This window comes from Fusarium verticillioides, chromosome 5 (assembly GCF_000149555.1).
Source record: "Fusarium verticillioides 7600 chromosome 5, whole genome shotgun sequence".
In the NCBI taxonomy this organism is placed as follows: Eukaryota; Fungi; Ascomycota; class Sordariomycetes; order Hypocreales; family Nectriaceae; genus Fusarium; species Fusarium verticillioides.
Window position 1 is genome coordinate 2,367,235 of NC_031679.1, and position 17,749 is coordinate 2,384,983.

A 17,749-nucleotide genomic window follows, 5' to 3' on the forward strand; every position below is an offset into this window, starting at 1 on the left:
AAGAATCCGCTACGACATTAATAGACCATGACTACGGACTGCAATCAATCCGACAGCCAAGCATTGGCCTAATTTTCAATAGATCGTTGGCTGGGGCGCCACAATTTGAAACTTACAGTGTCGTCAGACCAGAAGATTTGCAAAACTGCGGCCACGATCGTTTACGGATATTGTCCATCGATTAACATGCTTGCGGGCTTGATGAGCTGCCCCTGGTGATGCAGGGGGCTTGGTGATTTTCTAACACATTAAAGACGCCTTGTTGTTAATGAATACTTTGCTGTCAACCTTATCAAGGGCGTGGGGGGATTATCCCGCAACACGAATGCCTCTCGATCAATTGATTCCATCAACCAATATGGGCTTCGTAGCTGGTGATATTGTAAGAATTTCATTCAGTCTGTCAGGGTCTTCAAATGTAATGTGCCAAGTCGACACGAGCCTCCGAAATCACCTTACCAGTTCCTTATCAAACATTTAATGGCTTCAAGTTCAGGATACTTTAGCTTGGACTAGCTAGTCATGAGCTGGAGATTTACCCTGGCCCGTCTGCCTATAAGGTTGGCTTTGGCACGTCATTCAGGGCTCTCCAAGGGCAATCATTTGGCATTATGACATGGCTGAGACCGGAGTAGTCTCTGAGGCGTGATCGTCGATCGGCAATCGTGGCCACTCTCGGGCACATGGGTCTGTCAAAGCAGAAATGCGTCAACAAGTCATCAACTATAGCAACGATTTCTGGACCCTGAATTTGAATCAAGTCTGCAAATATTGTGGTATATGGCCAACACATAGACGAAAACTTGGCATATCTTGTTTATTTCGAAATCACTGCTGAGACGACAGTCTGGGGACGGAGAAAGCTATTCTTTCCTTCGGGTTCCAGATATGGGAAGCCAGAGTTCGGAATGTGCTATAGTCAGTAGTATGTAGCTACTATGGTCATGGGACCCGACGTTCAAGAGGTCTGGCTGTCTGTCCTCGAGTGTCACTTCGAATGGCTGGAGTATCTGACTCCCACTTTTTCTTCACGTCTTCATCTGATGCTCCCACAAGGCGACTTGACCCAAATATACTTGTACCAGCTTCTCCCGCATTAGACGGTGAGGGAACGGCATTGTAGAGGCCAGGGTCCTCTGACGATCTCAACACCATACAGAAGCCATGTGGGTATTCGGCTCGGCATTGTATCTTTCTGCTGCACTTCCTGGTTACACATGTGAATGGAGCTACTTCTCAACCAGCCGACGCGAAGAACAATTGCTTCGACATATACGGAGTACAATTTAAGAAGATTGCGGCCCTTGTCAGAGAGCTATGTCATGCCATGACGATATCCAGTGCCTTCATCCCTCTCTCTAGCCGCTGAAGGCTCCGGGGCGTCGTGGCTTTGGGCTAACGTCGGTTGATCGAGGCTGATCAACGACAAGCAGCGGCGGGAGATAACGAGTGATTCTGGATACCTACCTAGTCAATGCAAGTCCACGTTGAGATAAGAATGCACGCAACATGCTACGAGCAATCGGAATCATCATCCAAAAATCCCTCTGTCTTCTGCTTATTTTTACCCTGGAGATGATGTTTGATTAATAGAAGTCAATTTCGAACGCACTTGCCAAATAGTTCTCTCCGTTCGTGGAACAGACGTTAACAGTCTTGTGGTTGGAGACTATTGAAATCTTTTCTCAACTTCAGAAATATCTAGAACCGCTTATCGCGACACCACAGATACTCGTCGATAGTCATAACAACAAGTCATCGACGGCTAATAAAGCCTGTAATTCAGTAATACACAAGACCTTTTACCCGTTCAAGCTTGACCCTGTGCTCTTGACTTTGCTACGGAAGACCCAACAACATTAGGACAAACCTGTATGATCACCGAAGGTCCCGGGTAGAGCCAATCAAGTTGGACGATGTCGACAGTATCGGATGAGACAATTTATTATGCTTAGAGACAGGCCCACCGCTTCTGTCCCGCACGGGTTAAGAAAGGTCAAGTCAAGTTGTCGAATGCTGAGAGAGATGCACAGCGTCAGGGGCTCAAGCCAATGGTTCGGGCGGGAGAGGAAGGATTACAAGACAGGGTTAAGCTGCACGAGCAGGGACAGTTGTTTGCGAAAGTGCTTTCGCCAAACCAAGCATATTCAACAAATATCAACAACTAATACAACATGCTTACTCCGTACTCTCATATTGACCAGAGGGAAAGGAAAGAAAACTCTTGATAGATCGGGGTCAACCGTGCACCCATAAGTTCTTATTTGAAGCTGTCTCCGCCAACTCAACCCAACTCCATGGATGAAAATCGTGGGAGAAATGGGGGAAAATCTGGAGGATGGAGACGCTATCCATACCTCTCCTCGGTTCTGGGAATCCAATGGATGTGTGCTAGCACCAGGTGTCCACAGACATGCATGGAAAACATACAGTAGCTTACAGTAGCTCAATACACGCGCTGTTCCGAGCTCTCCGCGTCCCCAGCCGCTAGAATATGGTTACTCCACTATTGGCTCCTTGTAAACCTCACCGCCCGAACGTCCACGACAGCCAAGCGAGGGAAAAGTGGCAGTACAGTGAGGTACGTCTCCCGGAGTCTGCCATATTTGAACCCTCCCCATCCCCGAACGACACTCCGTTTCTCTCTCTTTTCCTTCACCAACAAACTTTGTCAACTTACAATCAGCTAAACAACATATCCAAACTCTTTTAAAACACATACTTTCTATCAAACTCTCTCTCTCCTGACATCTATCTACCCCGCTACCCCGCCATCAACAATCCCCCTCCAAATAATCTTATCATAAAGACCAAGGCCTTGACCCTTGGTCACTACAGTCGTCAAGACGTTTTCCAATCTCCTTAACTCGTAAGTCATATAATGGAATCCAAGAAAGACAATGACAGATGCTAACCTTGCAAAAGGACGCACCACCCGTTCGCAGGAGCCCGCTGTTCAGCCGATTCCGGAGGCTCAGCGGACTCGACCTTTGAACAGTAAAGGTCACGTTTCAAACAGAACCCGTCCAATCTTAATCAATTCGCAAATTTCCACGTAAAGCCACCTTTTATCATCATGGCTCCTCACGCGGAAGTAGGCACGGGCTCCTCGAACGGGGCGGTCTACAACGGCCGAGGTTCTTCAGCTACTCAGGACCTCTTCACCGTCAACTCCCCCAACGTCACCTACACTGATGCGGAAATTCGTTCCCGATACATCTACCGCACTACCAAGGTTGACGTTGATGCTAATGGCAAGTATGTTGCCACCCCAAATGAGACTCTCTATGACTTCAAGGTCGACCGTAAGATCCCCAAGGTCGGCATGATGTTGGTTGGCCTCGGAGGCAACAACGGCACTACTGTCACCGCTGGTATCCTCGCCAATCGCCGCCAGCTCGCCTGGGATACCAAGGAGGGTCCACGCGAGTCCAACTACTACGGCTCTGTTGTTATGGGCTCTACCCTCAAGCTCGGCCATGATGCCAAGACCCACCAGGAGATCAACATTCCCTTCCATAACATTCTCCCTATGGTTCACCCCAACGACCTTGTCATCGGTGGCTGGGATATTAGCAAGATGAACCTGGCTCAGGCCATGGATCGTGCTCAGGTCCTCGAGCCTACCCTCAAGGCGCAGGTCAAGAAGGAGATGGCTGAGATGGTTCCCCTTCCCTCCATCTATTACCCAGACTTCATTGCTGCCAATCAGGAGGACCGTGCTGATAACGTTCTCGAGGGCTCCAAGGCTTGCTGGGCTCACGTTGAGAAGATCCGCCAGGACATCCGTGACTTTAAGGCCAAGAACGGCCTTGATAAGGTCATCATCATGTGGACTGCCAATACTGAGCGATATGCCGACCTGATTGAGGGCGTCAACGACACTGCAGACAACCTTCTCAAGGCCATTGAGCAGGGCCACGAGGAGGTCTCCCCCTCAACTGTCTTTGCCGTTGCCTGTATTCTTGAGAACGCTCCTTTCATCAACGGCTCCCCACAGAACACCTTTGTCCCCGGCGCTATCGAGCTTGCCGAGAAGCACAATGCCTTCATTGGTGGTGATGATTTCAAGTCTGGCCAGACCAAGATGAAATCTGCCCTGGTTGATTTCCTCATCAACGCTGGTATTAAACTGACATCTATTGCCAGCTACAACCATCTTGGCAACAACGATGGCAAGAACTTAAGCTCCCAGAAGCAGTTCCGCTCCAAGGAAATTTCCAAGTCCAACGTTGTTGATGACATGGTCGAGGCCAACCACGTTCTGTACAAGAAGGGCGAGCACCCTGACCACTGCGTTGTGATCAAGTATATGCCCGCTGTTGCCGACAACAAGCGTGCTCTTGACGAATACTATGCCGAGATTTTCATGGGCGGTCACCAGACCATTTCGTAAGTTGATGTCAAGGTTTTGAATACAATAGACTGCGACTGACCATTTTCAGGCTCTTCAACATCTGCGAGGACTCCCTTCTGGCCTCTCCTTTGATCATTGACTTGGTCATCATTGCCGAGATGATGTCTCGTATCCAGTGGAAGGCTGTATCTTCTGATGGTACTGCTACTACCGAATACAAGAGCTTCCACAGCGTCCTGAGCGTCCTTAGCTACATGCTGAAGGCTCCTCTCACCCCTCCTGGCACTCCCGTTGTCAATGCACTGGCTAAGCAGCGCGCTGCTCTGACCAACATTTTCCGTGCTTGCGTTGGCCTCGAGCCGGAATCTGACATGACTCTTGAGCACAAGCTCTTCTAGTCATAATGCATATGTTACATGCTCTTGTCATTGATTGACTTAGAGGGAGGATATTTATAGGACAGTCTTTACCGGATGCTCATATTGATATTTGAAAACCGAAAAAATTTATAAAAACGGAGGAGAGATCAATTAGCCGCCAACTAAATATAATTGTGCCATTTTCCTCATGATATACGAAAACACGATATAAATATGTGACATTTGCAGTATCCAAGATGTTGACCGAGTACTAACCCTCGCCATGTATGTATACCTAGGTACCTACCTACGGACGGACCTCTGAGACGGCTGGTGAACTTTGCGCGTGATTGATGCGTATCAACGCGTCTCTCCACGCCAACGCATTTCCATGGCCCGCGCGTCGCGTTAAGCTCCCCACTACAACTTAGACTGGGGGGTTTCCATCATCCTCAGTCTCTCACAGATCAACATCCACTCTTATGTCAAAAATATCATTCACTGCCGAGGACTAGATGTTAATTTACTCGTTGTTTCCATCTTTTCGCTGACCACTTTCTATCTACATCATAACTACCATCGATATCACAATGGCTACTCCCCCACGAGCCGCATCCCACTCCTTGGAGGGCGGAACTCCCGAACCACTTTCACCACAGTCCAGATTCAGAGCGCAGCTTGCAGCTCTTGAGAGTAGTGACGATGAAGTATCCTCTTCAAACCAATACACAGGCAAACACTCAAAAAATCGCCTCGACCTACCAACTCAGCCCACATCTGATCATGAAGCGTCCGATGAATCGGATCATGTCATAAATAGGCCACGAGGCAAGCTGGCGGCTAGGATGCAACGGTCATGGCAACAAAAAGAGTCCGGGAATTTGTCTTTTTTGCAAAAAGAAACTACTGGGGATCGCATAGCGAAGACTGACGAGCCAGGAGAGAAGGCGACTGAAGAAGTGGATAAGGCAGACAATATTAGCATGCCCGATGCTGAATCGCAAGAGGACGACGCTCCTGTTGCAAGCCGAAAATTAGTTCGCAAGGCACCTTCATCGCCAGCCTCGAAACGCACCCCTCGTGGTTCCAGCCCAGCACTTTTCGTATCATCGCCTCTTCGAACTTCACCAACCCGATCTATGCATAATGGTTCTGATTCAGAGGTTGATATGCCTACCCCCAAACCCGAGCGTTTTAAAGCGATGCTGGAGCGCCGCAGACAAAAGAGGCGTGACGAAGATGCCGCTAAAGAAGCAATAGAGGCCGAAAAACGGGCAAAGCAACAAAAAGTCGCTCAGGAGATGGAAGAGATGGTCTCGGATGACGATGATTCCAGTATTACCGACGATGAAGGCGGCCGACGACTAACACAGGCCGAGCGACCCAGTGCTCGGAAAGCCAGCAAGAAGGCCATCGAGGAGATGAAGAGAGAAACTCAGAGAATGTCGAGAAATATGCAGTTGGCACATGAAGCCAAGACACGGAAGAAGATCACCAAGAACAGTCTGTTTGAGCGTTTCAATTTTCGCCCGGCTGGTGAGCCAGAACCAGATGTGGCCAGCTCGAGCAGGGTCCCGACACCACACAGCGATGTTGAGATGCAGGATGCCGATACACCACCGAGTTCCCCGCCAGTTTCTAAAGAGACTGCCACGGCCGTTACAAATCCAGAAACCGCTGCTGGTGATGATGAATTCGACTTGCCAACTATAGACAGCCTGGCTGAGACAACCAGGCTCAAGCCAGATAAAGGAAAGGGGAAGGCTGTGGAGATTCGAACCGAACAGGAACAGCCTGTTCAAAACTCGAGGCGCCAACTTCGAGTCAAGCTCCCACCAGTGAGGGCCAACGTGACTTTGGTAGATTCGGATGACGAGTTGGAGATTACAACCACCGCTAAGGACAAGATTCGAGCTGTATTCGACATGGCGCCAGCAAAGAAAGCACAAGAACACAGCTCCGTTCAGGCATTACGCGCCCTTGCCCAACTAAAATCTCCCGGCAAGGAGACAAGGCGAAAGAACGAAAACCACGGCATGACAGCAGGAGAACTCCAAGCCTATCTATATCAGAAGGCTCGGCAGCAAGCCAAGGTAGAGCGTGACCGCAGAGTTGATCTGCTTAAGGCCCAAGGTGTCGTTATTCAGACCGCAGAAGAGCGTGAGCGTCAAATGCAAGACGCTGAGGACATCGTCGCTAGGGCAAGAGTGGAGGCACAGATGATCAGGCAAAAAGAGAAAGCAGCCGCCAAGAAGGAAGCGAAGGAGAATGGCGAAGTCGACCCCTTGGCCTGGGATGACAGCGAGGACGACGAGTATCAGGCATCTGGAAACGAAGCTGACGGAGAAGGATCAGTTGTCGAGTTGTCCGGATCTGAGGATGAGGAGGAACTCAGTGACGAGGAGCAAACAGATGGCAATAACATGGTCGAAGTCGAGGCTCGAGATGGAGAGTCTGAGGCCTCTGCTGATGAGAATGACGATGCAAATCTTGTCGCCAGTCAAGATGTTCAAGACGATATAGAAGAGCTCCCTGCCACGAGACATCGACGACTGCGAAAGCCTATTGTTCTTTCCGACGAGGAGGAGGACGCAGTCGAAATGACACCGAGACCAAAAACTACTGTCCACATGTCACCAACAGCCCCAAACACCCAATCTCCAATTGCACCTAGATCAGTCCTCCGTTCAGCAAAGAAGAACTTTATCCCTGGTTTGCCAGTACAGGGGCCGGCTGGTCTCGGTCTCACGCAGATTTTCGCTGGTACCATGGACGACAGCCAAATGAATTCTGCAGATGGTCCAACCCAATCTTTGATGCCCGATTTTGATCATTTTCCGGACTCCAACTTCTCCGCGACCATGGACGAGCCCATGGAGGACATGATCGCAGACAGCCAAAAGAATACTCAAGACATCACCCTCAATCTTTCTCAGTCTCAGATGCGCGGCCTGGACAGCTTGCTTCAGGAAGAGAGCACTCAAATTTCCGAAATGATTGATTTCACTCAGGATGGTGGGCTCCAAGCCCAAACACCCTTAAAGAACAGATTTGTCGAGGCACTAGTTTCGACTACAGAGACCATGTTGGTCGATCAGGACGACCCGACCCAAGCTTCACCACTCGGCCGCCGTGGCCGCCTTCGCCGCAGAATGGAGACATCTCAACGCATTCAGGAAACGCCAGAGCCGGCATCGGCAAAGAAGACTGATAATGTTTTTGAAGCGTTGAGGGAGGGTGCTAAGAACGAACATAAGAAACGTCTCCAACCCGAGTTTGACCACAAAAACAGCAAGGCGAAAGAGATGATTCAGGAACAAGCCGAGGAATCCGAAGATGAATATGCTGGGCTGGGTGGTGCAGATGGCGAGGACAGTGACAATGAGTCTGCCGCTTCACTCAAGGACATCATAGACGACACTGCTAGTAACGACATTGACGGAGCCAAACTTGCCGCTTTATACGCGTAGGTATTACATCCGAATCATTTACAACAAGACTGACTTCCATAGCGCTCGAGAGCAGGCAGAAGACGAGAAGCAGGTAGAGAAGCTTTTCAAGGATATCACGACTGGCATGCTTCGCCGTAAGCGAGGTGCAGGCTACGACCTTGACGATTCAGACGATGATGGCGAGGCTCGTCGTCGAATGAAGCGTCGACAGTTTGCTAAAATGCAGAAAGCTCTATTTTCCGACGAGCGTGTCAAGAAGATAGCCGAGAACCCCGGAAATCAGGCCTTCTTACGAACGATCGAGGATCGTGGCAGTGATGATGAAATGGACTTTTTGGATGCACCAGAGGAGATTGTTGAGTCCTCACAATCCCAGTCTCAGGATGAAAGCAGCGAGGCTCAGACTGTTCCTGATAGCCAACCTCAGAAGGTTCTCGGTCCTACGGGTAGCAGGGTCCCTAGCTATCTGCGTAGGACCAAGGATGGCAAGAAGCCCTCCAATATCGGTGAGGTTCGCGAAACTTTGTCCGATCTGTTGGAAGAACCCCATGGTTCAGTTATCCCTGCAACTGAAGTCGGTTCAGACAGCGAAGGCGAAGAAAATACTACCGCAGAAACTCGCAGCGATAAGGAGAATGATACCTCCAACCCCCGCCGTGGCCGTGTCGCTGTTGTTGATCGTATCAGTCTAAAACGCAATGGTTCTTCCAACGTTAGCACTGGCCGCCTTGCCTTTGCAACAGCATCAAGCTCCTCATTCAAAGTCCCCGCTCTGCTTCGCCGCGCTACCACAAATTCATTTGTATCTGGCACGGTCTCTACAACAAGCTCTGGCTCACCAGCACCAGCGAGCGGATTTGGGGAGGAGGCCAAGATCAAGAAGGGAGCTAGCAAGAAGAGCGGTGTACATGCTTTTGCTCGTGACAGCGAGAGACGAGCAAAGCTGGAGCAGAGCGAGCGAAAAAGAGAAGAAAGAAAGATCAAAGGGGCAGAGAGGAGAGTCGGAGTCGTGGGTGGCTTATTGGGTAAGGGTTCGTTTGAATAAGCTGGCGCAGAGAATTCGTTCTTTTCTTTGGTTCATATATGAAAGGTTTGAAAAGTTAACATGGGATGGCGCGGAGTTGGGATGGACAAGACACGATATCTTATCGATACTATATCCAAGGTGTTAAATGCAGCATTTAATTTGTTAAGCCTGTGCATCGTTGGTCTATCATCCACACTTGGTTGTCTTATTCATGGTTATCTCAACTAGACATCACCTCAGGAGGTAGTTTGGTGATCGTAATGTGGTCACATACTGACTGAGGCTTAGGTATGACTATCAGCCTCCTGAGCCACTGATTCTACAGCACCATTTTCTGCAAAGGGAGAAAGAAGACCACCATTATGCATATCTACAACACATGACACAAGTGACTGAAGCTACTAGAATGGTAGGTCTGTCCAGGACCGAACCGGGGCCGTCTTAGCGAACGAGATCCATAGCGCCACCTCTACTCCGTACTACCTGATGATAAAGGAAGCCTTCGGTATTTAGAAACGCCCGCTTCGGTTTGTTTGTATTACTAACTCAAGTTTCGTAGTGATTACTTCAACCATACCTATCAGTACTATCGTCGTCCTGGGGGCATCTTCGAACCGGTGCAATGAGCCGGCTATGGCTCGCCCTACTCACAAGCGAATAGGTTCCGTGGTCTAGTTGGTTATGGCATCTCGTTAACACCGAGAAGGTCCCCGGTTCGATCCCGGGCGGAACCACCATTTTTTGCAGTTTCAGTCGTCTGTTGCTCATTGGAGTCATCCTAGCCATCGTTAGGCCTCATTCAGTATGGATCTGGTAGAACCATCAAGTTTAATGACGCCTGCATAAGCTTGACATGATGATTCGAAAATACCATCTCAGGCCAAGAATAGGACATGTAGTAAATAGTCTACATATTTTGAAGAAGTTGTGTCTGATTCTGTTTGTGAGTCCATACATTTCATGAACTTGACGAATCAGCAGGGAGAACAATACACGGCATTTCTGCGTGTCATCGAATAGAGATTCGTACTTTCGTGAGAAGGGTATAGGCATAGATCTCCTTGCCCATTGCCTTTCTTCTTAGACTCAACATGTACAGATATTATGGAGAGATGGTCTGCAGTGCAGAATATCAACCTATTTGGAAAGCAAAGATGAGGCATTGTACAGTTGAAACGCAATTGGATTATTGCTTGATATGAATGCATTGCATCGTGAACCTTCTGTGACTGGCTTCTATATGCTCTGTGTGCCATGTCAGCAAGGTATATATACTCTATATCGATACATCTTCTAATTCGTTGTCATCTTTCACTTTTGTAACGCCGCGCCTGAAAACTCCAAACTGCCTAGGCCCAACATTCTCTTGGTTGATAGCCAAAGTTCGAAGGCCTCTAACTTGATCTCCACGCGCATGAAACCAACCCATGCAACAAACACCCGCACAGCATTGAGCGGCCAGAGGAATGATCCGTTTTGACCGATCTCTTCAAGTTTCTCGTGGAACACGGTCCTGGTGCAATATCGTGCGAGGATCATGAACGAACGTATAGGACCCTGCCGTGTCTGGAGGTTCTCATCAAGACTTCGGGTAAGATCATTTGTCTTGAGAATTAGAAGAATGATACGAGGCACGCGGCTAAGAAGCTGCACGAGGTCGACAATGAGACCTTCCTGCAGAGCCCCGCTCATTGTCTTTTGCTCATCCGCTGTTCGCGTCTCGAGGATAGATCCAGACTTGCTAACAATACTGTAGTCTCGACCAGTGATTGCTGAAGCAAAAAGTGGGAAATCCTTGTCCTCTATACCAGCAACCTCATGTGCATATTTCTTCATTCGATCCATATCACCATCAATAACCGCAAGCCACATCTTGGCGTATGATCTTCGCAAAGGAAGCTCAATGTCGCGGTAAAGACCATGATCATATAAAATCACGTCAAAGTTAGGACCTCGTCCAAGGCCCCGGCGGGAATTGTTCTTGCGAATTGCAATGTTGCCACCGTGAGGGTCACAGTGCAGGGGTGCACCATCACCAAAGATCATTTCGTTGAAGATACGCGCTAACGTGGCAGATACTTCATCTCGGTCAATACCGTTCTTATCCAAATACTCCAGATCGTCGAGCCTGCTTCCCGCTTCGCACGCCATAACAATGATCCGCTTCTTAGCCCAGATGACCTCGGGGATAATCAGGGGTAACTGTGGAATCTTGGCGAAGTGCTCCTTCATACGTCGGGCATTGTTGGCCTCTTCTTGGAAGTCGAGTTCTTTGGGAAGAGAAACATCCATCTCAGAAGAGAGCCACTCAAGATCATATTCGGGGAAGAATCTTTTCAGGGTCGAAAATGTGTACCGGGTAAGAGCTAGATCCAGGGGTGCCCATGCTTCAAGCTCAGGATGTTGAACTTTGACAGCAACCTTCTGGTTTGACCCCTTGATGGATGCCAGATGTACTTGAGCAAGGGAGGCAGCGCCAATTGGTTCAGGGGCGAAATCAGAGAAATAGTCCCAAAGCTCTTCTCCTGTATCTTTGCGAAACATATCTTCGATCGATTCAAGTGAAGATACAGGACACTTGTCCTGCAGGGGGATGAACGTGTTTGTCCATTCGGATGGTAATAGGTAATTCATGGCGCTCTGGCGTAGCAATTAGTCCGATCACTCGAGCTCCGAAGTTGGTGGAGGTCATACCAGATGCTGGCCGAGTTTAATAAAGATGCCGCCATTCTTTTCCAACACAACGAGAGTCCGTTCGGCGCATCGTTTGTGACATGCCTTGAGCATGCTCTCCTGTGCATCATGGTCCGCTGTCGTTTCTCTAGCGTTCAGTGTTGTCCGGTAACTACTCGATATATCAGTTCGGTACCGCCTACACCTAATGACAAGTAACCACATACTCGTTGATACACACGGCGAGCGCGACCGCAACTCTTCCTGTACGTTCTGCCGCCTCATAACTACTCTTGATGTCGTCGGTGAATGCAAGCGCGGTTGCGCCTACGGTACCAACACCAGCCGAGGCATATAACAGCGGTCGTTTAGGGCCCGACTTGTGGCCATTGCTCTTCCTCGAGCCTCTTCGCGATGCGAAACCTCTTGCGCTGAGACCTCCCAAGGGCTTACTTCGGACCAACTGACTTCTGCAAGTCGAACAGGTCCATGATCGAGTGGCGATGCGATTCGCAAAGGCCGAAACAGATAAGGCGTTCATCTGACTGCCGATGGACTTTTTAAGAAGGAGAAATAGTATGTAGTAAAATAGAATTGTTCATTCTTAAGGAAGAAAAGAAAAGAAAAGCTAGCAGGAAAGTAATAGAAACAGGTTGACACCGCAGACACCAGACTTAAGGTAGGTAGGCTTAGTTAACTAGGTAGATCATGTCGTCAACCAAAATCAAGTCGACAGTTTTTTTGTTTGGGTGTGCCGATTCCGACAAACCTCCGTCTATCGCTCGGCTTGGGCCGGGTGCGATCTTCGGGGGCGAACTACCCACTAGTTAGGTACGTCATGTGACTGCGCGACCGCGACCGTAACGCGTTTAAGGTCACCTCTTTACACGACCACGCATCTCCAAAGTACAACACGAAATCGATGTAATTCCTTAAGTTGAGCTCCCTCCAACATTTACATCGATCGTATGGGTCCTTTACAATCTCATACAGCAACATCGTCAAAAATTGCACAATCAGAAATATCAGAAATATGATGTCTTTTTCTCCCTCGCCCATTTTCTCCGGTTCGTGGGACCATCGCCCTGCTGTGTCATCGCCGCTCTCTTCTTCACCTGTGCGCGCATCATCGCCACTCTCACCAATTGACAGAAACGTCTGTCCGCAGCGTCAAATTCAATCTTCTCCCATAAAGCCCACAAAGTTCAAATTCTCTTCGCGTCCCAATCGGCCAAACCCAGTGAACAAGAAGCGGGATGAGCTACACGAAGGAAGACGGAAGGTCTTCCTCCAGAATGTGCGACAGAGCCGTGAAGACAAGGCCTGGCAACGCAGAGATATAGAGGGACAGGTAAGGAGATATCCCTTGATGTATTATGGATGATGCTAATTTAATCGTAGTTTCTAAAGACAAATTATCTTGCCGACCGAGGACAGCTGTCTCATGACGCTCCTGACATTACCGAGGCGGATATCGAGGACGCCATGACTTTCTACCAAGAGCAACCTCCCATTCCGGAACAAGACGAGGATGAAACCATGATGGATGAGGAAGAGCAGCTCGAAGCGATGTTTGCATCCTATGAGAAACAGCAACAGCAGATGGCTTCTTCACAACGTCCACCCTCGCCTCCGCTCTCAGACGAAGACTATGATGATGTCTTTGCCGAGCTCATAGCGCAAGAACAATTCAAACAAAATGAGCCGCTCCGACTCCAAAACCAGATTGATACTTCTGGAGACATTGAGATGCAATAATGTTCTTTCTTTGTTCTTTGCTTTTACTCTTGCTTTTTCGCTATTCAACTTGGCGCGTTTACTCGCTTGGCGTTGGGGTTAATCGGATTACCCAGGAAGGGGACACGGCGTTCAGGAAGTGCCAGTGGATATCGTCAGATGTGCACACATATTATTTTGAGAAAGGGTATATAGATGGCCTGGGGTCAATAACCAAGTTCCTTATCTACTGAGGGTTACAGGCTTCATCTCCTGGATTGAGGGCATCTTGTGCTGACTGCATGTCTCCAACTAAATCAGAAGGGGGCGATCCTGCTGCTTGCATCTGGACAACTTGTTAGTGATATAGGCCCCACCAGTGAGAATAACAGGCAGATGAATCATACCTTTTGCATCTTATCCACAATGAATTCACGGTCCGCCGCATTGGAATCCGAGTACGTCTTCTCTTCGAACTTGGCCACTATCTCTCGTACAATGGACTGTTGCTCCTCGTAGCGCTTCAAGTCATCCTTCGGTGTCGAGTCACGATTCTTGATAAGCCATTCAGGGAATTTCTCATCGAGTTCCTTCATGGGTTCATATAGAATTTCCTTGTTAGTGAGCTGCTCCATCATGCCCATAAGCATTTTGGAGAATTCTTCCTCGCTGCCGTCGCCTCCCAGATCACCAAGGTCGCCCGAAGACAACTGCTTCAGCATCTCAGACATGAAATCATCAGCGGATCCAGAGGCAGCAGCAGCGGTAGCTTGATCTCCCGAAGCTTGCATGCGCTCCATAGTTCGCTTGATAGTATCTTGGAACGATGCATCCTCAGGTGGTGCTTGAGAAGAAGGCCCTTTGGAAGTGCTTGGAGGTGGCGCGTCACCAGCACCTTCTGCTGCAGCGATGTGTTTGAAGATATCCTCAAACTGTGCTTGCATGTCAGGCTGTAATTGTATCAGCAATCATATTTTCGTTGGTCATGCTAGATGAAGTGAAACGCACAGACTGTTCAAGTTCGCCCAGTAGGTCAGCCATACCAGCCTGGAGCTGCCTAGCAAATTCATCTTCTGAGAACGCATCCTCCACTTCAGGTTGTTTGCCGGATGCAGAGCCTTTGGGAACTTCTGGCTTACTGGAGGCAGCAGCGGCAGCTCCAGGAGGCTTGGTTTGATCTAGCTTAACGGCAGAGAACTCTTCCAGCATATCTAAGAACAGTCAGCTGGGTTTCCTTACATCTCTGTGCCTTTTGACCAACCATCCAAATCATCCAAGTCGTCCTCGTCCGGGTCTGGAACCTCGTCTATTTCGTCAACAGTTACAACGGCCTTTGGTGCTGGGGTTGGCAAAGCGTCAGTCTTCTCTGCTACAGCTTCTGTCGTGGCGGCAGCTTCTTGGGGATCGGGCTGTTGCGGGGCAGCTTTGGATGACGAGTCTTGAGGAACAGCATCATCAGTAGCAGTATCTTCAGCAGGAGCCTCGTGTAAGGCAGAGTTCTGAGGCTTTGAATCTAGAGAGGGTGTCGCTAGACTAGTGGCAGCAGCATGTGCGGTTGGAGCATCAGGCATGAGACTGTGAGATGAGGTAGCAGCATCAGCATCAGCCTCGGCTTTGGTCTTGAGGTCTGTGGTATCCTCAATTTCATCCTTTTTGTCCTCTTTCACCTCATCTTTAACGCCCTCTTGAGCAGCATCTTTGAGTCCCTCCGTGACCTGCTCCTTCAGGGCGACTTCCGTGTCTTTGTCCGCGCCCATGATGATATCTGCCTCGTTTCCCAGCACTCGAACGCCCCCCACTTCTGCCAAAGGAAACGGATGAAGTAAGATTAATGATGAAAGTCAGCCAAGTTCAGGCACTGCCTCATAAGAAAGGACAAAGATGGCGCAAGGTCAATAGAGTGAAGATTTGTGATGTAGGTACCAAGCCGTAAGTGTTTTTATAGGTACGTGGGCAATCTGAGGGATCTATGCCCGCCTGCTTCCAGCTTAACTCAATGACTGAGCCGAGGTGACCTATGATGCGGCGCTAGCAGGTTCGCACCTCAAACGGGCTGTCTTCCAACTTGATTCAAAAAGTGCCCCTCACTACAGTACCTAAAGGCTTCAGAAGGTCAACAAGCCGCAACAGCGCAAATCAACCCCCGGACCTAGCTTGAGGCCCTGGGCATTTAGGTGACCACTTAGCGGGGTTTGCCGGAAAAGCATCCATGCCCCCGACTGGCGTCTTTTCAACCAACGACAACAGGTTCTGGCCTGTGCATCGAATCATCAACAAGACGTCGTTTCGTGAATTGTACCTCGGGCACGATTGCGCAAACAATAGGTCCCGCCTTCGCCTTCGCCTTCGCCTTCGAGCTGACTTTCGATTTGTTTCTTTCCGTGTCAGATATTTCCCCTCTGAAGCATTTTCCTCACTCGGCAACCCGAAAGCTCGGCCGTTAGTTAGAGCTGTGCAAGCTCCTCTCCAGTGACTCTTTATTCTGCCGCAACTCGTGTCGCACCTCAGCTTTCCGATCTCTCAGGCGATTCTCGACAATCTTTTCCTTCTCATATTCTTCGCCTGCAAACCTCGTCACCCTCGTCCCACCTCTGATCGACATCGTTGAACAACGGGATCATGGCGCTTTGCCAGAACCGATTACAAGAGGAGAGGTGAGATTAGTAATGAATAGTCCACGGACTCGACTGAAATCTCGATAGGAAGCAGTGGCGACGAGACCATCCTTTTGGTTTCTATGCCAAGCCACAGCGTACCAAAGAAGGTGTACTCGATGTCAAAAATTGGGAATGCGGAATCCCTGGCAAAGAGAACACCATTTGGTCTGGCGGACTCTTCAAGCTGACCATCGCTTTCCCTGATGGTAAGTTCCAACACCACACGATATTGCTCGGACCGCGCTAATACTTGTTCAACGTAGAGTACCCTACAAAGCCTCCCAAGTGTAATACCCTCTCGACCTTAATGTGTGACGGCCGCCTTGCTAATATAAAAATAGGCAAATTTGTCCCCCCGCTGTTCCACCCCAATGTGTACCCTTCAGGAACTGTCTGCCTGTCCATCCTCAACGAAGAGGAGGCCTGGAAGCCTGCGATCACCGTCAAACAAATCCTTCTCGGTATCCAGGACCTTCTCAACGACCCCAACCCCGAGTCACCTGCGCAAGCAGAGGCATACAATCTCTTCAAGAGAGATCGTGCCGAGTACGAGAAGCGAGTTCGCCGTACGGTTCGCGAGAACCCCACACCTTGATGAAGCGTTCGGAGGCGTTGGGAGAGAAGAGACCTTTTAGACCAAATTTTTCTTTGTAAGGCACCTCAGGCTACGGCGTTTAAAGGGAAATACCAAGGCGGAAAGTTACTCAGAGTCTATGAAGTAGACTCCACGCATTACGGAAACACGCTATATATCACAGTATGACAAGGAGAGTTGACAATACAACTGGAGATAGGTGCTAGCGGAACGTCATCAAGATCCTTTTTATACTGGAGAACGAGCAGGCAGTTCGCTGCGATAGTGCGCTTTTTTGAAATTCGTTGAAGTCCTCATTTCGTAAAGACACCATTTGTCCCGGGACTGTCGAAGAGCCACTAACCACCCTTGTCGATCCGTGTTTCTTGGGTCATCACCGGCGAGTGAATCACTTGCGGCTGCGTTGTCGGGATATGCCCGACCCACTCGGTTACGTCGTAAACGAGAGCGGTTGTCTCGCTCGTGTGAAAGCTGTGGTGGGAAAGGGTTGATGGGGAGTTGATATGACAAGGCCTGAGTGATATATGTGATGGGGCTGCCTTATGTTTAAGTTTTGGAGAACAGTTTCTTTATCAAGAATCTCGTATGTCCTGATAAATATATGTTGATTTCCATTCTCGATGGCATAGGGACTCTCAGTTCATACATAGTTTTTATTACTGTAGGTATGGAGTACTTTCATCAGAGCCTGTCAAAGTTGGTCTTGTGACGTGACAATCAAGAGCCGCATGTCCGCTGTATTCCCCTTATCAAGTCCATAAGTCAAAGTTTATTTAGATTATGTAAACTGGGCCGGGAACGCACAAGCTCAAGGGCTGGACTGCTCCCTGCTGCCAATTAAGTCTGTCGAATTACAAGCCGAAATCGGCCTGGAGATTTACTCACACCTCCAAAAATATTTTGGCTTGGCTTG

At 49.2% G+C, this 17,749-nt stretch overlaps 6 protein-coding genes and 1 non-coding gene across 11 annotated transcripts; 5 read left to right on the forward strand and 2 right to left on the reverse strand.

The window, feature by feature from the left end:
- Positions 1-2,553: 2,553 nt before the first annotated feature.
- Positions 2,554-4,948, forward strand: FVEG_02656 (myo-inositol-1-phosphate synthase). 3 transcript variants are annotated; one of them, XM_018890067.1, is made up of 3 exons: positions 2,554-2,869; positions 2,926-4,392; positions 4,446-4,948. In XM_018890067.1, exons 2-3 carry the CDS (start codon positions 3,077-3,079, stop codon positions 4,753-4,755), a joined length of 1,626 nt encoding a protein of 541 aa, XP_018746324.1. In that variant the 5' UTR covers positions 2,554-2,869; positions 2,926-3,076; the 3' UTR covers positions 4,756-4,948. The 3 variants fall into 3 exon arrangements, with proteins under 3 accessions (XP_018746324.1, XP_018746326.1, XP_018746325.1); XM_018890069.1 differs by having other exon boundaries at positions 2,926-4,948; XM_018890068.1 differs by lacking the exon at positions 2,554-2,869 and having other exon boundaries at positions 2,903-4,392.
- A 202-nt stretch (positions 4,949-5,150) lies between these two features.
- Positions 5,151-9,519, forward strand: FVEG_02655 (hypothetical protein). Its single transcript, XM_018890066.1, has 2 exons — positions 5,151-8,182; positions 8,229-9,519. Exons 1-2 carry the CDS (start codon positions 5,307-5,309, stop codon positions 9,211-9,213), a joined length of 3,861 nt encoding a protein of 1,286 aa, XP_018746323.1. The 5' UTR covers positions 5,151-5,306; the 3' UTR covers positions 9,214-9,519.
- Positions 9,520-9,855: 336 nt separating this feature from the next.
- FVEG_15109 lies at positions 9,856-9,929 on the forward strand. The gene has a single exon. It is a non-coding gene; the product is annotated as a tRNA-Val (tRNA).
- Positions 9,930-10,288: 359 nt separating this feature from the next.
- On the reverse strand, positions 10,289-12,628 carry FVEG_02654 (aarF domain-containing kinase; the record flags this gene model as incomplete). Of its 3 annotated transcripts, XM_018890063.1 has the most annotated exons (3): positions 10,289-11,835; positions 11,890-12,040; positions 12,096-12,628. In XM_018890063.1, the coding sequence occupies 3 exons, from the start codon at positions 12,407-12,409 to the stop codon at positions 10,507-10,509; spliced, it is 1,794 nt and encodes a 597-aa protein (XP_018746320.1). In that variant the 3' UTR covers positions 10,289-10,506. The 3 variants fall into 3 exon arrangements, with proteins under 3 accessions (XP_018746320.1, XP_018746322.1, XP_018746321.1); XM_018890065.1 differs by having other exon boundaries at positions 10,289-12,040; XM_018890064.1 differs by having other exon boundaries at positions 10,292-11,835; positions 11,890-12,153.
- A 144-nt stretch (positions 12,629-12,772) lies between these two features.
- Positions 12,773-14,149, forward strand: FVEG_02653 (hypothetical protein). The gene is made up of 2 exons (XM_018890062.1): positions 12,773-13,219; positions 13,270-14,149. The coding sequence occupies exons 1-2, from the start codon at positions 12,902-12,904 to the stop codon at positions 13,624-13,626; spliced, it is 675 nt and encodes a 224-aa protein (XP_018746319.1). The 5' UTR covers positions 12,773-12,901; the 3' UTR covers positions 13,627-14,149.
- FVEG_02652 (hypothetical protein) lies at positions 12,927-17,533 on the reverse strand. Its single transcript, XM_018890061.1, has 4 exons — positions 14,846-17,533; positions 14,593-14,795; positions 13,992-14,534; positions 12,927-13,930 (listed from the first exon to the last, which is right to left on the reverse strand). The coding sequence occupies exons 1-4, from the start codon at positions 15,339-15,341 to the stop codon at positions 13,832-13,834; spliced, it is 1,341 nt and encodes a 446-aa protein (XP_018746318.1). The 5' UTR covers positions 15,342-17,533; the 3' UTR covers positions 12,927-13,831.
- Positions 15,667-17,634, forward strand: FVEG_02651 (SUMO-conjugating enzyme ubc9). Its single transcript, XM_018890060.1, has 4 exons — positions 15,667-16,238; positions 16,287-16,447; positions 16,505-16,528; positions 16,583-17,634. Exons 1-4 carry the CDS (start codon positions 16,204-16,206, stop codon positions 16,834-16,836), a joined length of 474 nt encoding a protein of 157 aa, XP_018746317.1. The 5' UTR covers positions 15,667-16,203; the 3' UTR covers positions 16,837-17,634.
- The last annotated feature ends 115 nt before the right edge of the window (positions 17,635-17,749 follow it).

Coding starts and splice junctions, on each gene's coding strand:
- FVEG_02653 (XM_018890062.1), top strand. CDS start 12,902: ATGATGTCTTTTTCTCCCTCGCCCATTTTCTCCGGTTCGTGGGACCAT. Junction 13,220..13,269: donor GCAGAGATATAGAGGGACAG/GTAAGGAGATAT, acceptor ATTTAATCGTAG/TTTCTAAAGACAAATTATCT.
- FVEG_02651 (XM_018890060.1), top strand. CDS start 16,204: ATGGCGCTTTGCCAGAACCGATTACAAGAGGAGAG. Junction 16,239..16,286: donor AACCGATTACAAGAGGAGAG/GTGAGATTAGTA, acceptor AAATCTCGATAG/GAAGCAGTGGCGACGAGACC. Junction 16,529..16,582: donor CCCTACAAAGCCTCCCAAGT/GTAATACCCTCT, acceptor ATATAAAAATAG/GCAAATTTGTCCCCCCGCTG.
- FVEG_02655 (XM_018890066.1), top strand. CDS start 5,307: ATGGCTACTCCCCCACGAGCCGCATCCCACTCCTTGGAGGGCGGAACT. Junction 8,183..8,228: donor AAACTTGCCGCTTTATACGC/GTAGGTATTACA, acceptor TGACTTCCATAG/CGCTCGAGAGCAGGCAGAAG.
- FVEG_02656 (XM_018890067.1), top strand. CDS start 3,077: ATGGCTCCTCACGCGGAAGTAGGCACGGGCTCCTCGAACGGGGCGGTC. Junction 4,393..4,445: donor GGCGGTCACCAGACCATTTC/GTAAGTTGATGT, acceptor GACCATTTTCAG/GCTCTTCAACATCTGCGAGG.
- FVEG_02652 (XM_018890061.1), bottom strand. CDS start 15,341: ATGGGCGCGGACAAAGACACGGAAGTCGCCCTGAAGGAGCAGGTCACG. Junction 14,535..14,592: donor TGGGCGAACTTGAACAGTCT/GTGCGTTTCACT, acceptor ATACAATTACAG/CCTGACATGCAAGCACAGTT. Junction 13,931..13,991: donor TTGTGGATAAGATGCAAAAG/GTATGATTCATC, acceptor CAAGTTGTCCAG/ATGCAAGCAGCAGGATCGCC.